An 18,465-nucleotide genomic window follows, 5' to 3' on the forward strand; every position below is an offset into this window, starting at 1 on the left:
TCCCCTAAATAAAGAATCATGTCATCTGCAAAGAGGGATAGTTTGAGTTCTTCCTTCCCAATTTGTATTCATTTAAAAATTTCTTTTTCTTGCCTAATAGCTCTGGCTAGAACTTCCAGAACTATATTGAATAGCAGTGGTGAGAGTGGGCATCCCTGTCTGGTACCAGATCTCAGTGGAAATGCTTCCAACTTTTCCCCATTCAATAGGCTGTTGGCTGTAGGTTTTTCATAGATTGCTTTGATTGTATTGAGGAATGTTCCTTCCAAACCCAGTTTGCTTAGAGTTTTCATCATGAACGGGTGTTGTATTTTATCAAATGCTTTCTCAGCGCCTATTGAGATAATCATATGGTTTTTCTTCTGCAGTCTGTTAATGTGGTGTCTCACATTGTTTGTCTTGCACACATTGGACCATCCCTGCATACCAGGGATAAATCCCACTTGGTCTGGGTGGATGATTTTCCTGATGTGTTGTTGCATTTTATTGGCCAGAATTTTATTGAGGATTTTTGCATCTATGTTCATCAGGGATATTGGTCTGTAATTCTCTTTCAGTGCTGCATCTTTTTTTTTTTTTTTTTTGGCTTAGGAATTAAGGTGATGCTGGCTTCATAGAAAGAATTTGGGAGGACTCCCTCTTTTTCGATTGTTCTGAATAGTTTGAGAAGAATTGGAGTCAGTTCTTCTTTAAATGTCTGGTAGAATTCAGCAGTGAATCCATCTGGTCCTGGGCTTTTCTTTGTTGGGAGGGCCTTTATTACTGTTTCAATTTCTGTCTCAGTTATGGGTCTGTTTAGGTTTTCGATGTCTTCCTGGTTCAATTTAGGTAGGTTGCATGTGTCCAGGAATCTATCCATTTCTGATAGGTTTCCCTGTTTGCTGGCATACAAGTCCTTGTAGTAATTTCTGATGATTCTTTTTATTTCTGTGGTGTCTGTTGTTACGTTTCCTTTTTCATCTCTGATTTTATTGATTTGGGTCTTTTCTCTTCTTTTTTTAGTTAGTTGGGCCAATGGGGTGTCAATTTTGTTTATTTTTTCAAAAAACCAGCTCCTCGTTTGGCTGATTTTTTGTAATTTTTTTTTGATTCAATCCTGTTGATTTCTTCTCTGATTTTAATTATTTCTCTTCTCCTACTAGATTTGGGTCTGGTTTGCTGTAGGTTTTCTAGATCCTTGAGGTGAATTGAAAGCTCATCTATTTGGTGCCTTTCCAATTTCTTGATGTAGGCACCTATTGCTATAAACTTTCCTCTTAACACTGCTTTTGCTGCGTCCCATAAGTTTTGGTATGTTGTGCTGTTATCCTCATTTACTTCCAGAAAATTTTTGATTTCTCTTTTAATTTCTTCTAAGACCCATTGTTCATTCAGGAGCATGTTGTTCAATCTCCATGTGTTTGCATATGCTCTAGGGATTCCTGAGTTGCTGATTTCCAACTTCATTCCTTTATGGTCTGAGAAGCTGCATGGTATGATTCTAATTCTTTTGAATTTGCTGAGACTTGCTTTATGGCCTAGTATGTGGTCAGTCCTAGAGAAGGTTCCATGTACTGCTGAGAAGAATGTAAAATCTTTAGCTGTAGGATTGAAAGTTCTGTATATATCTGTTAGATCCATTTGGGCTATAGTGTCGTTTAAATCTACTGTCTCCTTGTTGATCTTCTGTCCTGTTGATCTGTCTATTTCTGAGAGTGGAGTATTGAAGTCCCCCAGTACTATTGCATTGGGGTCTAAGTCTCCCTTTAAGTCCCTTAACAAATCTTTCAGATAAACCGGTGCCCTGTAGTTAGGTGTATATACATTGATAATTGTTATATCTTCCTGTTGAATTGATCCCTTAATCATTATGTAGTGTCCCTCTTTGTCACTCTTAACAGTTTTTGTGGTAAAGTTTATGTTGTCCGATATTAAGATGGCTACGTCCGCTCTTTTTTCATTTCTGTTGGCATGGTATATCTTTTTCCAGCCTTTCACTTTCAGTCTGTATGCATCTTTGTTGGAAGGATGCGTTTCTTGTAAGCAGCAAATAGATGGGTTTTGTTCCTTAACCCGATCAGCCAATCAGTGTCTTTTAACTGGACAGTTCAGGCCATTCACGTTCAATGTGACTAATGATAAGTGGTAACTTTGCCCTGCCATTTGCCAAAGATAAGTTCTAATATATGCTTTGAATTCCCTGTGATCTTTTGCTGTGAGGTTTCCTTCCTTTACCTTCTTTCATATTGATGACCGTGTTTCTGTGTTTAAGCATCTCTTGCAGGGCTGGACGAGTGGCAACAAATTCTTTCAATTTCTGTTTGCTATGAAAAGTCTTTATGTCACCTTCATTCACAAATGATAGCTTTGCAGGATATAATATTCTGGGCTGGCAGTTGTTCTCTCTTAGTACCTGGGCTATATCTCGCCATTCCCTCCTAGCTTGTAGAGTTTCTGATGAGAAGTCAGCTGTGAGTCTGATTGGAGATCCTCTGAGAGTAATTTGACGTTTCTCTCTTGCACATTTTAGGATCTTTTGTTTCTGTTTCACTGTGGTGAGTTTAATTACAACGTGTCGTGGTGAGGATCTCTTTTGGTCGTGTTTATTAGGGGTTCTGTGAGCTTCCTGTACTAGGATTTCTCTGTCCTTCTCCAAACCTGGGAAATTTTCTGCTAATATCTCACTAAAAAGGCCTTCTAATCCTTTCTCCCTCTCCATGCCTTCAGGAACTCCTAGAACCCGAATGTTGGGTTTTTTAATAGTATCCTGAAGATTCCAGACAATATGTTTTAGATTTCTAATTTCCTCTTCTTTTCTTTGGTCTGACTGTATCCTTTCCTGTTCTCTGTCTTCTAAGTCCGATATTCTCTCTTCTGCTTCACCCATTCTGTTTGTAAGGCTCTCTATTGTGTTTTTCATTTGATCTATTGAATTCTTCACTTCATTATGATTTCTCGTCACTATCACAGTTTCTTGTTGTACTAGTTGTTTTGTTTCATTTTGATTCCTCCTTAATATTTCATTTTCACGAGAGAGATTTTCTACCTTGTCCATTAAGGATTTCTGTAGTTCAAGAATTTGTTTTTGAGAACTTCTTAATGTTCTTATCAATTTTTTGAGATCTGCTTCTTGCATTTCTTCCATCTCATCATCTTCATAATCTTGAATTGGGGTGTCTTTTTCATTTGGGGGCATCATGGTGACTTCCTTGTTTTTATTACCTCGGTTTTTGCGTTTGTTATTTGGCATATGGGAGATATTTGGTTTCTTCACTGTGGTGCTTTTTCTTGTTATACTATGACTCTAGATTAAGTGGACTGTCTGTTTTTGATGGAGCCTTAGAGGCTTGAGATGGGTGTGGCCCGAGAGCTCTGTTTGGTGTGCCAAAGGTGACACTCCCAGGTTAGGCATGGTAGATCTCTCTCTCTCTCTCTCTTTCTTTTTTTGATTCAAAAGGGAAGTAATTCCGCACAGCTGAACAAAGTTGGAGGTAGTTAGCAGGCAAACGATATACCCACAGGAGCCAGAGATCGGAAGCTCTTTCCCAAGGACCACACAGGGAATCTGTTCTGCCCTCAGGGTGGGCTCAGATTCTCCTTCAGTCTCCCACTGGGTTGCCAAAGCTACAGAATTGTAGCGTCTCTGGAGAGTACTCACATGAATTCCGTGAGTTCTCTCCCCCACCGTCTCTTTTTTCACAGTCTCAGTTCAGTAGCACCACAAATTTACTAGGTCCTAATCTCCTGTTAATTCGCCCCACCCAGAGTCAGGTTTTTCTGCTAGGCTCAGGGCCGGTGCAGACCTGAGGTCGCTCTGCTTATGACATATGTCCAAGATGGCGCCTGCTCTTTGTCTTGCTCGCCCTTGAGAGGTGAGTGGAGAGAATGAAACCCGTGTCTGTATGGGTCACTTTTTTTTTTTCTCTCTCTCTCTCTCTCTTCCAGTTAGCCTGGTGAACTTTTCCCCCCGGGGTCGTTCCCTCTAGTCTCCTCTTTCTGCTTGCCTGCCGGTGTCTCAGGCTATTGAGGTTCGGCTCACCTCGCGTTCCAGCGCTGGTGTGTTGAGTCTGCCGCTGGTGTCCCGAACTGTGGGCTCCCACGCTCTCCACGCAGGTCCACTGTGAATCATGCGTTCCGGAAGAGTTTCTTCTGCTGTTTCTTCCCCTACTCTTCATTGAACCTGCAGTATCTCCACTTTTATTTAACTGTCTCTCCCCGGACTATCAGTGTGCTCCCTTCCTATTCCGCCATCTTGCCTCCTCCAATTACCCGAAAATGAATCTTGATGTGAATGGAAGGGGAGAGGGAGTGGATAAGGGGAGGGTTGCGGGTGGGAGGGATGTTATGGGGGGAAGCCATTGTAATCCATATTCTGTACTTTGGAAATTTATATTCATTAAATAAAAGTTAAAAAACAAAACAAAACAAAAAAACCTGAAGCTGAAAATCATAGTAACCAAAATAGAAAACTCAATGATAAGCTCAGGAATAGCATGGAGGTAGTGCGAAAAGAAGTTGTGAAGCTGAAGATAGCACAAGAGAAAAGAATGCATCCAAGCAACAGAGAGAAGACATGTACCTAAATAGAAGGCCTAAAGGTCATGCAAAATTATAAAGAACAATGCACCATTCATAACACCGTTGTGTGGAAGAGTAGGAGAAAGAGCTTAAGAATGACAAAGCATTGCAGGAAAGCATGCCCGGTATTTTCACAAACTGGCCAAAAGAATAAACCACAAAGTCAAGAACATGAGCGAGCCTCACATCGCATGAGCCACGTGACATCCCTAGCAGGATAGCAGCACAATTAATTTCCTGAATATCAAAGAGAAACAGCAAGAATTTTTTAAATGAATGAGTAGGAAACAGCATCTCAAGTACAGGGAAAAACATAGTTACAGTCACAACTGAAATTAAACTAGAAGATAAGTAGATATTCACACAACGGCTCTTGAAGAAGTTCATAGAAGTGGCAAAACCAGGAAGAAGAAATACATAGACTTCAGGTTGATTCCTTCTTTCCATAAACTTAATGAAGCCTCCTTGGAAGGTACAGCCAATCACCATGCTAGTCAACTAGATGGCTGCCATTCCACAAAGCGGTAGAATCAGGCAATTGTCCCATGGGAAGAGGCACTCAGCGTAGCACTGTGTGATCACTCAGGGCTTCACTGGTTACACTCTTCCTCAGCAGACACAGCCTGCCTGGGAAAGTCGGATTTCTAGTGCATACTCGATTGGCTGATGTTCTCATGGCAGGAAAAATCTAGACTCTCCCCCCTCCCACAAAAAAAAAAAAAAAGAAGCAAGGAAAAAATACAAACAAGAAATCAGAGAGAGAGAGATGGCAGTGGGGGGAGGTAAGGATAGAGGAAAGACAAAGAGAAGAGGGAAAGAGAGAGAGGGAGGGAGGAAGAAAGGAAGGAAGGAGAAAAAATGAAAGAGAGATGAATGGGAAATTGACATGATCTTATTTTGGAAAGATTCTTCCACGTAGGAATTTTGGCTGCTGTATTCATTGAATTGTATTCACTGAAAACACTGATATACCTTTAAAGTATGATTCAGGTGATTATTATTTTATGACTGATACAGCAGAAGATTTAGGTTTGTATAATTCTTTTTTTTTTTACCTGCACACCATGTTTAATAAAATACCTAATTGGGAATTGTCCATAAAGCACACTCATCATTGTCAATGCTGGCATTCAGATCACAACACCTCTACTAATTAAATGGGGTCATGTTTGTTCTAGAGGACAGACAATTCGAAGAAGCTGGAATTCTGTCATCCTTTTGGAAACAAAAATCCTTATAAATTTTCTCCTTTGAGAGATGTTGAACCAAAACTCTGGACACCAAGGAACCTCTGAGCTAAAAGTGTTTCTTCAGCCATTATAGGTGTTATCCACAAAAAGCAAGCAGCAGGTCCTAGGGCAGGTTCCCACAACCAGCAGCAGCAGGGCATGGGGGCTTTTGGAAAATACACCTAAGAGCTGACTGGATATTTTTTTTTACCTAAAACCAACCCAATCAATTATGATTAACGTAGTATTGCCTCATGGACAATATTTAAGAACAGAGAGTGAATGTATTTTGTGGACTGATAATGATGGCTGGCCCAATGTTGAATTATTTTTGCAAGCTTCATCAGAGAACTTTCTGATAACTGACTAGCAGGTGCATCACAATAGTTTAGTTATATATTTTTAAGATGCTGAAGGAAATTAAACTGGAGACTGAGTCTAAAAAACATCCCAGAGCAGAAAACAAAAACCAACACACAAGCCAACAAAAACACAGTAAGATCACAAAGGGGACCTTAACTTTACTGGATTAGCAAAAGCAAGTAGAGTGTAATCTGAAATGTTTATTGAAACTTCCTATTCTAAAGGAAAACCAGGATTTATGCTCAATGATAAGCAGCCAGCTAACTTGTAGTTGTATAACTAGGGGGCTTTCCAATGGTATAGAGCAAATAGCAAAACTCTGGTACCTTTTTATAAAGCCTGATAGGTGGGGCTGGAATTAACCCACCTGGTGAGGTAGCGAATTAACCCACCAACAGTGACGCTGTAATCTCATCAAAGTATTAGAGCTCCCTGCTAAGAGACCTGGGGAAGCAGCAGAGGATGGTCCCAGTACTTGTGCTCCTGCACCCATGTGGGAGATTCCTGTGGGGCTGGGGCCATTTGGGGAGTGAAACAGAGGATAGAACATATCTCTGTCTTTCCCTCTTTTTTTTTTTTTGACAGGCAGAGTGGACAGTGAGAGAGAGAGAAAGAGAGAGAGACAGAGAGAAAGGTCTTCCTTTGCCATTGGTTCACCCTCCAATGGCCGCTGCAGCCTGCGCATCGCGCTGATCTGAAGGCAGGAGCCAGGTGCTTCTCCTGGTCTCCCATGGGGTGCAGGGCCCAAGCACTTGGGCCATCCTCCACTGCACTCCCAGGCCACAGCAGAGAGCTGGCCTGGAAGAGGGGCAACCAGGACAGAATCCGGCACCCCGACCGGGACTAGAACCCGGTGTGCCGGTGCCGCAGGCAGAGGATCAGCCTATTGAGCCGCAGCGCCGGCCTCCCTCTTTCTGTCACTCTGCCCTTCAAATAAATAAATACTTTTTAGAAAAACCCAACAAATAAAGAAGAAAAATTACAATGTAATAATCCTAATTAATAGAAGTGAAAATCAAATTAAAAAAGCAGTAAAAATAAAAACCAGATTGCTAGCTATTTCTTCTGTTTCACTTGTCTGTGTCTGCTGAGATTCATAGTGGCAACCTTTTACCTTCAAGCAGGGACTCCCCTAAGCATTTCCAGTGTGTCCTACCTGATGCTGGTGAGTTTGTAGTTTTTGCCTGTCATGGAAAATCTTTATTTCTCCACAATCCTTGCTGGGATTGTTATTCAGGTTTTTTGTCCCACCACCCCTGCCGGAAACCAGCTCCAGCCAGTCCAGGGGCCCCAAGGTGTGAGAGGTGTCGGCGCTCGAAGAAATGAGAGACACTCACAGCAAGGCGCATGGCATGGCTCTGGTTCTCAGGCACCAGACTTTATTTTTATATCATAAGTCACATAATGATTCTCTTTTCTCATAATAACAAGTCTTGTCCATTTTTTTCTAATTACAATTTCTTTGATTTTCAAGGGCACATTCAGAGCATGGGTTACAATCACAGACAGGTGTGAGAAATGGGCTGCCCACACAAGCCAAAGCCTGGAGTGCTGCTGAGCTATGCAGAAATTGGCTACACAAGCTAGAACAGTACCTTCCTAATCTAATCTTTACCAGAAGGCCCAAGTTCAAAGCAGGCCCTTTTTAAAATGTATCCCCTCTCTGCAGTTCTTTCTGTAATTCTTTAATTTCTTTATTGCACTTATTTAAGGTTCTCTGAGATCTACTCCACAGTTTTGACATCCTAACCATTGCTGTATTTGTAGCACATATTGAATTAAAGCTTTAATGACATTTACCTTTGTTCTAGTGGGAAGTATACACCAAGGAGCCTGTTGCCTTTTAATTCTTTTCCACAAGCAGCTCAACCTTGCATAAAGCATCACCCCTTCTCCTACACTAACATTCTGCTTGATTAAAATTCTACAAAACGATGGACATTTTGGGGATTATGAGACTAAGCGTTCTTCCCTACAATTAGGAATGCAGCAATCAGTAGCAGGACCACCAGGAAGCTCCGGCTTTCTTATGCAGAGTGCAGTTCCCAACAAACCTAAAACCACCCAGAGGACCGCAGCTGTCCTGCTCAGGCCTTGCTGAGACAGACCTGCTGTGTCCTTGTCAGCCAGCAGAAGTTGCCTTGGCCTCGCCACACCCACCCCCTAGGATTTTAAATATTTTACCCCTTTCTCTCCTGCCCTGCAATGCTTTCTGTTAAGAAGTTTACCATTACTCTATTGATGATTCCCTCATCAATGACATTGAAGCTTTTGCTGTTGTTAAAATTCTATTTTTTTTTCCTTGTATTTTTGACTGGGTGACAGCTGTGAGCCTCTGGGAGGATATGTTTTTGGTGGAACCTATTAGTCGTTCTGGGGACTTCCTGGACTTGGATGTGTGTACATTTCCCAAGATTTAGAATGTTCTAGTCAACTGTGTATGCTTTTTTCTGTCTTTTTCCCTCTTTTTTTGCTTCCTTTGTATAGAGTAGATGTTTGCTCACTTAAACATATCTTGTAATTCTTGAAGGTTTTCTTTCTTTCTAATTTTTCTTCTTTTATTTATTTTTTTGCCTTGGTTATTTCAGAAAATCTGTGTTAGAGCTCAGAAAATGTTTTCTACTTCTTGATCAATTGTACTAATGAGGCTGTTAACTATATTTTAATTTGTATTTATTGATTTCTTTAGCTGCAGTATTTCCAATGCATTCTGTTTTCTGATCTCTGTCTCTTTGCTGAAACTCTAATTTATATAATGCATTGTATTCCCACACCCACCACATTGTCTACCATCAATCAATCTCTTATATCTCATTACATAAAAATCATCCCTTTGAGTTCTTTGCTGGGCTCTTTGTCCATTTCGAGTTCTATTGGGGACTTTTGTTTCCAAGTTATTTTATTTTTAGAAGCATTATGTTATCTTCTCTTTACATGTTTTTGTGTGTCCTTAGGTTGGTTTTTGTGCATTTCCCAGTCAGTTATTGCCAGCGATTTATAAGGTGGTTTCATCATTAAAATAAAAAAAAAAAAAAACTTTGCCGGGATTGTCCTATGCTGTTGACTGGAGGGACTCAGTTGGTTTTGCTCTGAAGTGGATGATTCTGTGTGGTGTCCACGTAGCTGCATTCAGTATTGGTGATGTCTAAGCCTCAGTGACTGTGGGTTTACTCTCCCTGCTGGCATGTCACTCCTTTAGGTGCAGGGGGGTTTGCTGGTAGCTCAGCCTGCAGAACACTGGGCTGTGAGTGTGTGTGCCCATCAGTTTCTATGGGTAGCAAGAGGGCAAGGCCATCCCACTGGACCTAGGTGAGTGTGGCATAGTAGGCCTGGTGGCAGAGTTAGGTACTGGTCAGTGTCCATGGCTGCCTTGGTAACTTCACATGGCCTCTGAGTGCAACCCGCTATGGGAGGCCTGTCCAGCTTTGTGTGTGTGTGTGTGTGTGTGTGTGAGGGGTGCAAAAGTGAGTGAGCGAAGTTGAGCCTCTGCTTCTCGGGTCTCAATGAGCTCAGCTTTGGAGAAGTGCTGGCTTAACCGCTTCTTTGGACCATGGGCTGTGGGGCATGGAGAGTTAGTGGCTTTCCTCTTGGCTGCTTCCTAGATTTCAGGTTGCAAGAACTCTGCCATTCAGCTGCTTCCAGGGCAGAAGGGGAGTGGGGGCGAAGGGTGGTGCCCCTATTTTAACACGTCCTCTGCAGGCTGAATCACACAGGCTATACCACCCAGCTTGTTACCCTGAGGCCATGGTGGGTGAGCAGGTCCTACTGGACAGTTCACCTGAGTGGATCAGCAGTACTTCTGGGAGCAGCTGCTTCTCTGGGCCTAGTTGGTGGGGTGTCGAGATGGTCAGTCCCCAGCCTGTGCAGTCTTTCCCCTTGCTGCACTGCCCAAGTTGGAGGTGGGTAGGTGAAGTTGGTCCCTGGGCCAGAGGCTCATTCTTCAGGTACTGAGCTGGGAGTAGGGAACACGGGGTTCTGCCCAACACTGATCTTCACTGTGGTGGGCCTGGTACTGGGTCTGTATTTAATTCTCTCTCCCTCCATGTTTTGCTGCTTGGAGTTGGTAGAGAGGTGATGTGGACAACTCTTTTTTTCCTGCCTGCTTCAACACATCCTTTTTTATTGCTATACTAATTCCAGCCAGTATGGACTCTCACCTGACTTCCTTAGCTGTTATGAGGAAGAACGGTACATGAACAGCTGTTCAGATTGGTATCCTCTTTGAGAGGCAATTGATGGGGCATGGTACTAAGCTACCATCTCTCTCTTATCTTTTTAACCCAAACCATTTGTCATGTTTGGAATATTCCATCAGATACCTAGAGGAAAGCCAGCATGTCATGTTGGAGGCTGCCTGAAAGCAATTCAAATTCAAATTAATTCAAATTAATCTGGATAAAGGAATGTTAACATGCAATATAGAGTCTAAATTATAAATCACAGTGTGATTCTAATTAATTATTAGAATTAATTAATTGTAGCTTGTGTTTAATGAACATTTGCTATTTACCAGGTATTGTTTTTGTTCAATCCTGTTAACCTGTGAGATAGGTTTAGTTACCATGGCAAATTCAAAGATACATGAACTGATGTACAGAGTGACTCAATAATTTGTTGAAGGTAACAGCTCTGAAAGATAAGTGAGATTTTCATTAAAGAAACAGAAGATTAAATAGCTGCAGGTAGCACTCATCTCTCAGATGTGTGAGCACAGCAGCCTCTCCATTTAAAAATGGCTTTGTCAATAACACGTGGCCCAAGGGTTAAGACGCCAATTTAATTATCATCAAGTATGTAATAAGGATGAAAATCTCTACTCAGGCTCTATACAGTTATATAATATAAAAATGCACAGAAATTGCTCATGTAAATTCTAATCATTACCAATTATTTGTTGGCTACATTTGTTCTCATACCAACTCATAGCATTAAATCTGTGCTTCTACTCCCTGAAGGAAAACCATAGTATCTCATATGCAACATTTAGCGTTTTATAAAATCATGGTATACAATTTTACTACCAATATTAATTCTGAGTTAGTTTCTTTTTACTGAGTGGATGACATGAATTCCAGATTGTTGTGTGTATCACCCCTGTACATACTGCTCATATTAATTATGATTTTCCACTTTTAAAGTTTTGCTGCTTTTGGTTTCTTTAACATTTTTATCATGCTTTGTAGATTTGTCTCAATGGAGAATGCAAAATATTAAATGCTTATGCTGAAAAACCCAACTGTGACTCACAAACACTTTGTCAGGGGCATGGGGTATGTAACATTTACTCTCTTTTTAATACAGTGATTTTAATCTGTGTCAGTCACATTTTTCAGGATAACATTTAAAATTATTTAATGTGGAAATTCCTTTTGGAAAATTGCAATTAAATGAAGAAGGCAGATTGCATTGTTTCTACGTGTGCATATCATCTATGCATATATCAGATTGTTATTGACTTGCATGAGCTAATCTTGCACTTGTGTATAAAAATTTAACATAAGGCGTAATTAAAGTGTCAGAGAACTGTTTCTAGGTTTTAGAAATGAAATTATTAAAGATTATACTCGCACCGTGCATTTAATCATACATGTACATGTTCATCATTGCATGTTTACTTACAGATTTATAACAACTTACAACAGTGTTTTCTTACTGTGCATGTTGCATATCATATAATATTTATAGAGGATCAGAGTTCCCTGCCCATTCAGATCTGCTTAGTCTTTTGATACCTTCAACTTATTTCCCTGTATGGATCTTCTATGCTATTTTTGAAAAGTTATTTATTGATGGCCTTTGAAATGTTATGTTTTAACTTCACTTTTACCTAGAGTAGTACAACAGAAAATGGTATGCATACACCTTGGCACATCTATCTGATTTATTAATTTATTAGCAATAAAATCTATCTGACCAAATGTATGTACCATTTAAATTGTCTCAGAGAGTACATTGTCTTTCAGAAACATTATTTCAGCTTTTACTCCCACCCATCATAGTAAAAAAAAAAAATTGAATTTCCTCAAATTCTGTCCGGGCAGACTAGTTTTTCCATCTCTTAAACCTTTTCTAAGATGCTCAATACATTATTGATTTATTAGCAGTAACTGAACTACAGTTCTGAAGCATGCGTGTTCATATTTGCTGCTTGCTTCTCCATTTGTGTATCGGTCACTCAGTGATCCCCTGGGTGATGGAGACTTTGTAGATTCTGTAAGAATTTGGACGCATGCTTGAACATTGTATCCAGTGACTTCTACTACAGAGATATTTCATGCTTTCTATAGTGAAGCAAGAGGAAGTGAGCTATCTGCATGTCTTGCTTCAGCATTTTCCTGCACATAGCTTATATGCCCTGCTATTTTTAGTTTATTTCTGTTTCTTTCCTCGCTTGTTCAGTTTTCATGTGAACTTATGTCTGGGTTCTGTTCTGCCACTTTTTATATTCATCCACTGATCACATTGATAGATATTTTCTAACCTTCCACATATGTTGGTTATGAATATCCGATTAATACATTTCTTTCTTCCTTTAGTTTTTTTTTTTTTGGTCTCCCGATGTATCATAAAAATTGATTATCATCATGGTTATTTTATATTATTGAATTTTCATTTATTTAGTTGAGATTGAGGGAGAGAATCAGAGACAAAGTAAAATAGACCCATTCATTGAGTCACCCCTCACATGCCCACATCTGCTAGGGCTGCGCCACGCTGGAGCTGCAATCCGGAAATTCAACCAGGTCTCCCACACCGGTGGCTGGAACCCAGCTACAGGGGCCCCGGATGCTCTGTCAGTGCTTGCATTAGCAGGAAGCTGGGCTCAGGAGCTGTGTGGATCCCAGACACTCAGATGTCAGACGCAAATGTCCCAACTAGTGTAGTAACCATAAGGCCAAACAACTGCCCCTTGTTATTTTTTTTAAATCGAACACAATTCATAACAATTTTTACCTCTGTCTTATTCTTTCTAGTTTCATAATCTCTATACCTAGAAAACATGAGACATTTCAATTATTTGAAGAATGCTGTCCACTTTTATGTATTTTTTTTTTGACAGGCAGAGTGGACAGTGAGAGAGAGACAGAGAGAAAGGTCTTCCTTTTGCCGTTGGTTCACCCTCCAATGGCTGCCGCGGCCGGTGCGCTGCGGCTGGCGCACCGCACTGATCCGATCGCAGGAGCCAGGTACTTATCCTGGTCTCCAATGGGGTGCAGGGCCCAAGCACTTGGGCCATCCTCCACTGCACTCCCTGGCCACAGCAGAGAGCTGCCTGGAAGAGGGGCAACCGGGACAGAATCCGGCACCCCGACCGGGACTAGAACCCAGTGTGCCGGCGCCGCAAGGCGGAGGATTAGCCTAGTGAGCCACGGCGCTGGCCCACTTTTATGTATTTTTTAACCTAGAAACATTTTTATTTAAGGTATACAAACTGCATACATTTTATATATACAAATTTAGGAACGTAGTGGTACTTTTCATCCTACCCCCCCTCCCGCCCACACTCCCACCCTTCTTCCTCCTTCCTCTCCTATTCCCATTCTTATTTTTTTACAAAGATCTATTTTCACTATGTCTGCTTTTATTTGGAAGTGCAAGAGACATGAAAACTCCTCTGTGAAAAGATTTTGCATTCACATTTGTGCTATTTACCTGTCATTTGAAAAATATTTTCCACATGAAGTTAAAAATTACTTATAATAAATTACAATATTTGAATGATTTACATGGTCAAACAAGTGCACGTATGAATTTAATTGTATGTCGACTGTATGAATGTTCTTACTGCATCCGATTTTGGCATAGGTTTGCAACGAACGACTTAATTGTCACTGTGATGCTGGATACTCCCCTCCTAGATGTGACGAAACAGCATTTTCACCAGGCGGAAGTGTGGATGACGGGTTTTGGCTGCCTACAAGTAAGTCTCACGGAGCAGCACAGTCCTCATGCTCTGCGGAACAGTTCCAGATCTCTGCTGTCCTCATGTGGTGACTCAGCACTTGGTGCAGTGCTGGGGAGAAACCGGAATTTCCATTTCAGTGTAAATTTACATGTCAGTGGTTCCAGGGCTGTGTATTCAGTGCAGCTCTGGATCACATGATCCATGAAAGTTTTGTGTATGTTTTTGTGCTACACCAGAATGAGCTTCTAGAAAAATCTCCCACTCATTTCAAACAGGGTCCTCAAATCGTCTATCTTGATACTGCAAAGTTTTCACACAGCTACAGGTAACCTACAGAGAAAGTGATGGTTTTGTTACGTAGACCGCATGTTCCAAGGGTAACTATTGTGATGTGCTGAGTCCCATCTTTACAATGAACCCTACTATCGAAAGGGAAGAATACTGAAATACTCCATTCCCACAGCAAATAGATAGTGTGCAGCAGCAATTATTTTAAAACTTATTTGGCACAAAGGTATAAATGAACATAGTTATATTCATTTCCGTTATACCAGTTTTTTAACACTGAGAATTGTGTACCCAGATAAATACTTAAGGTATGAATTCAAGTCAAATGGGCCAAGACAATTAAATATCTAATAACTGTATAATTGCATAAATAACATGAGAGCTTGGTGTAAAGGAGTTAAAGGCTAGGAGGTTAAGAATAAAAGATATTTCAAGAAGGTTGTTAGAATGTTTTTCCTTGCCCCCACAAATACCCTGAAAATTAAAAAAATTCAGTGAATTGAAGGAAAAATAGTTGAAATATATATACACATCAATTCAAAGAGTACATTTATATACATAGTTAATTTTGTGTATTGTAATTGCATTTTCTAATCATTAATGTCTGCCTTAATCTCTGTTAATTTCTGCTTTTAAGTCTATTTTATTTTACTATCTGGTTTCTGGAGAAGTATTTTTATTCTCACAGTTTTTAACTGCTTGTAGTTTATCATATGATGAACACTGTAACATCCTGGTTTGCATTCCTTATATGTTTACAATTATAAAGATCCAGATGCATAAAAATATTTGATATGATATATCTTAATGTTTGTTAATTTACAAATATTATTTATATGCATTGTTGTTTCCTTGTAATAATTAAACGTGCAGCTTTTCTAGCTATTCCTGCAGAAGAACCAATTTGGGAAGTGACTCCTCTTCATCTCAGAAGCTCAGTGTCATTATTTAAAAATTCTGCTTTTGATAATGCTGGAATTTATCAGTAAGATATTTTTCTTTGCAGGAAAAAAATTTTAAAAATACTAGGCTTCTTTACAGACATAGTACTAATGAAAATTTTTATTCGTTTGTCAACTATAGGATATTGTACTTTGAAAAGAATGTGTTCATTTTTCTCCAAATTGATAATTTTTTTGCTTATAAAGTTTTCAAAATGTTCTGATCTTGTCTGTATAAATGATACTGATGGCTTTTGGTCAATGTGTAATATCGATACTTTGTTCTTCTTTCCCTCCTCCGTTCCCTGCAACCCACACATGTATGTATTTCATTTTTGATAAGAATGTAGGAACTTCATGTATCTTGTGAAAGAAGCAATTTTCGACACAGATGACTTTATTTCATTAATTTTGACAACTTATATTTCATCCTTTTTCTTTTAACTTACTTTTTCATTTCCTCAACATTCTTTGATTTTCTTTGTGTGTTCCTTCTTAGGCATTAAATATTTTTTTGTGTTATTTACATACAATATACACTTACACTTTAAATGCTAGGGTACTTCAAAAAGTTCATGGAAAATAGAATTAAGATGTAAGTTTATCTTGGACAAATTTTTTTTTTTAAATCCTCATAGGGAGTTTTCATAAGAGGCACTTTTCGAAGAACTCATATCCTTCACACGTGGTATTGAACACTGGATTTTGACATTTAGCTCATTTTAAAATATTCATTTGACATACTAATTTTACATATTTCTGGATAAAATGAATTGTTTCCATATATTTATACTTTGTACAAGAATCAAATTAGAGTAAAGCGTGTCACATCAAGTCCTTATCATTTCTTTGCGGTGAGTACATTCAAAATCCTCTCTCCCAGCTACTTTGCAATGCGATCCTTTGTTGTGAGCTGTAGTCACGCTGAGGCGCACTAGAACACCAGAATCTTCCTCCAGGCTGTCAGTAAGCTCACACCCACGGAGGGGACTCCCCTGGCTCCCCTTCCCTTCCCCCACCCATCTCTTCATTTTTATTTTTATTTTTTTTGACAGGCAGAGTGGACAGTGAGAGAGAGACAGAGAGAAAGGTCTTCCTTTGCCATTGGTTCACCCTCCAATGGCCGCCGTGCTGATCCGATGGCAGGAGCCAGGTACTTCTGGTCTCCAATGCAGGTGCAGGGCCCAAGCACTTGGGCCATCCTCCATTGCACTCCCGGGCCACAGCAGAGAGCTGGCCTGGAAGAGGGGCAACCGGGATAGAATCCGGCGCCCCGACCAGGAGTAGAACCTGGTGTGCCGGCGCTGCAAGGCGGAGGATTAGCCTAGAGAGCCATGGTGCCGGCCCCCCACCCATCTCTTTTGCCTCTGGAAGACACTGGACTATTTTCAATTTTGAGATCCACCCCTACTCAGCTTGAGAAAGTCAGAGCAGTCCTCGTCCTGACCACTCCCCTACTTCCTTCCCACCTCCAGAGACCCATCCCACCTCGTGAGAGGTCCACTCAGGACCTCTCTCTCTCTCTAGACACTTGGCAAATCAGCTTACAAAACAAGATAAGGGAAAGGCCTCTAAGGCTCCTGAAAAGCCCTTGGTGCTGAGTTCCTAGGGCAACCAGCTAAAAGCCCAGCTCATTCCCAAGAAGAGACTGTTGCCACCACCTAGCTTCAATAAAGCAAGCTGTCTCTGCTGAGGTCAGTCTCCATCTCTTTCGTCTGTCTCCTTTTGAGGGGGCTATGAAAGGCCAGAACCGCGAGGTATTTAAACCTAACCATATGCTTGCATCCGTGTCATGAATATCACTTAAGCATGGTGAATGATCTTTTTTGATGTACTTCTTATTTTAGTTCATTAATACTTTGTTGAGGAGTGTTGCCTTTATTTTCATCAGGACTATTTGCCTGTAGTTTTCTTTGTTGTTGTTTCTTTCTCCGATTTTGTATTGGGATAATTCTTGGCCTACAGAAGTTTTCAAGTATGCCTTTTTTTTTTTTTTTGATTTTTTGAAATAGTTTGAGAATAAAGAGCATTAGTTCTTCCTTAACTATTTGGCATAATTTGTCAATGAAACCAACTCTTCCTAGCTTTTCTCTTATGGAAGTCTTCTTATGAACTCAATCTCCTCCTTATATATTGGAGAGTTCATTCATATTTTGTATTTAATTATAGTTTAATGCTGGTAAGTTGTATGGGTGTCCAGGAATTTAGCCATTTCATCTAGATTATAAAACTTGTTGGCATACTTTTATTGTGTTAGGATACTTTTTCCACTGTCACAAAATTGTGATGTCTCTTTCATTTGTAATTTTTATTTATTTCAGTCTTCTTTCATTTTTTCTTTGTGTAAATAATGTTCTGCCCATTTTATATATCCATCAAAATTTCAAATTATTGCCTTATGCTTTTGTGTTTCATGTTTCTGTTTCTGCTGTTATCTTTTTCATTACTTTTCTTGTATTTTTTATTCATTTCAATCTTGCTTTCCTAGTTCCTTGATTTAAATGTAGCATTTTTTTTTATTTGCAATCATTCTTTCTGTTGACACAGGAGTTCACTGGAGTTCATTGGCATGAACTTCCCTTAGAATTGCTTTTGCATTCCTTAAGTTTCAGTACACTGTGTTTTCATTGTCATGTGCATCAATACGTTTAGTTTCCTTGTTTTTTTAAAGATTTATTAATTTATTTGAAAGGCAGAGTTACAGAGTGATTTAGAGGCAGAGAGAGAGAGAGAGAGAGAGAGAGAGAAGGAGAGAGAGAGAATGAACAAGTAAGAGAGAGAACTTCCATTGGTTGGTTCATTTTCCAAATGGCTGCAATGCCCAGAGCTGGGCCAGTCCAAAGCCAGGAGCCAGGAGCTTCTTCCAGGTCTCACACATGGATTCAGGAGCCCAAGCATTTGGACCATCTTCCACTGCTTTCCCAGGATATTAGCAGAGAGCTGGATCGGAAGTGGAGCGGCCAGGACTCCAACTGATGCCCATAAGGGATGCCAGCAAAGCAGGTGGTGTCTTTAATTGCTAGTCACAGCACCAGACCCAGTTTCTTATTATTTTTTTCTGGATAGTTGATTCTTTTAATTTCTATGCCTTTGTAAAGTTTGTAAAGTTTTCAAAGTTAACCTTCTTAACTGACTTGTGGGTTTGTACCATTGTGTTTAGGAAGTATTTTTGAAATTATTT

At 40.1% G+C, this 18,465-nt stretch overlaps 1 protein-coding gene across 1 annotated transcript in view; it reads left to right on the top strand.

Moving 5' to 3' along the window:
• Nucleotides 1–18,465, top strand: part of LOC100358989 (A disintegrin and metallopeptidase domain 3) — a 99,686-nt gene that overhangs the window by 69,398 nt on the left and 11,823 nt on the right. Inside the window, exons 17-18 of the mRNA XM_017350395.4 lie at nt 11,333–11,419; nt 13,956–14,070. Of these exons, the coding sequence (XP_017205884.2) occupies nt 11,333–11,419; nt 13,956–14,070 (202 nt within the window). The remainder of the gene's footprint in view (nt 1–11,332; nt 11,420–13,955; nt 14,071–18,465) is intronic.

The sequence above is a fragment of the Oryctolagus cuniculus genome, chromosome 2 (assembly GCF_051225735.1).
Source record: "Oryctolagus cuniculus isolate XC-2025 breed Fujian yellow rabbit chromosome 2, ASM5122573v1, whole genome shotgun sequence".
NCBI classification, from domain to species: domain Eukaryota; kingdom Metazoa; phylum Chordata; class Mammalia; order Lagomorpha; family Leporidae; genus Oryctolagus; species Oryctolagus cuniculus.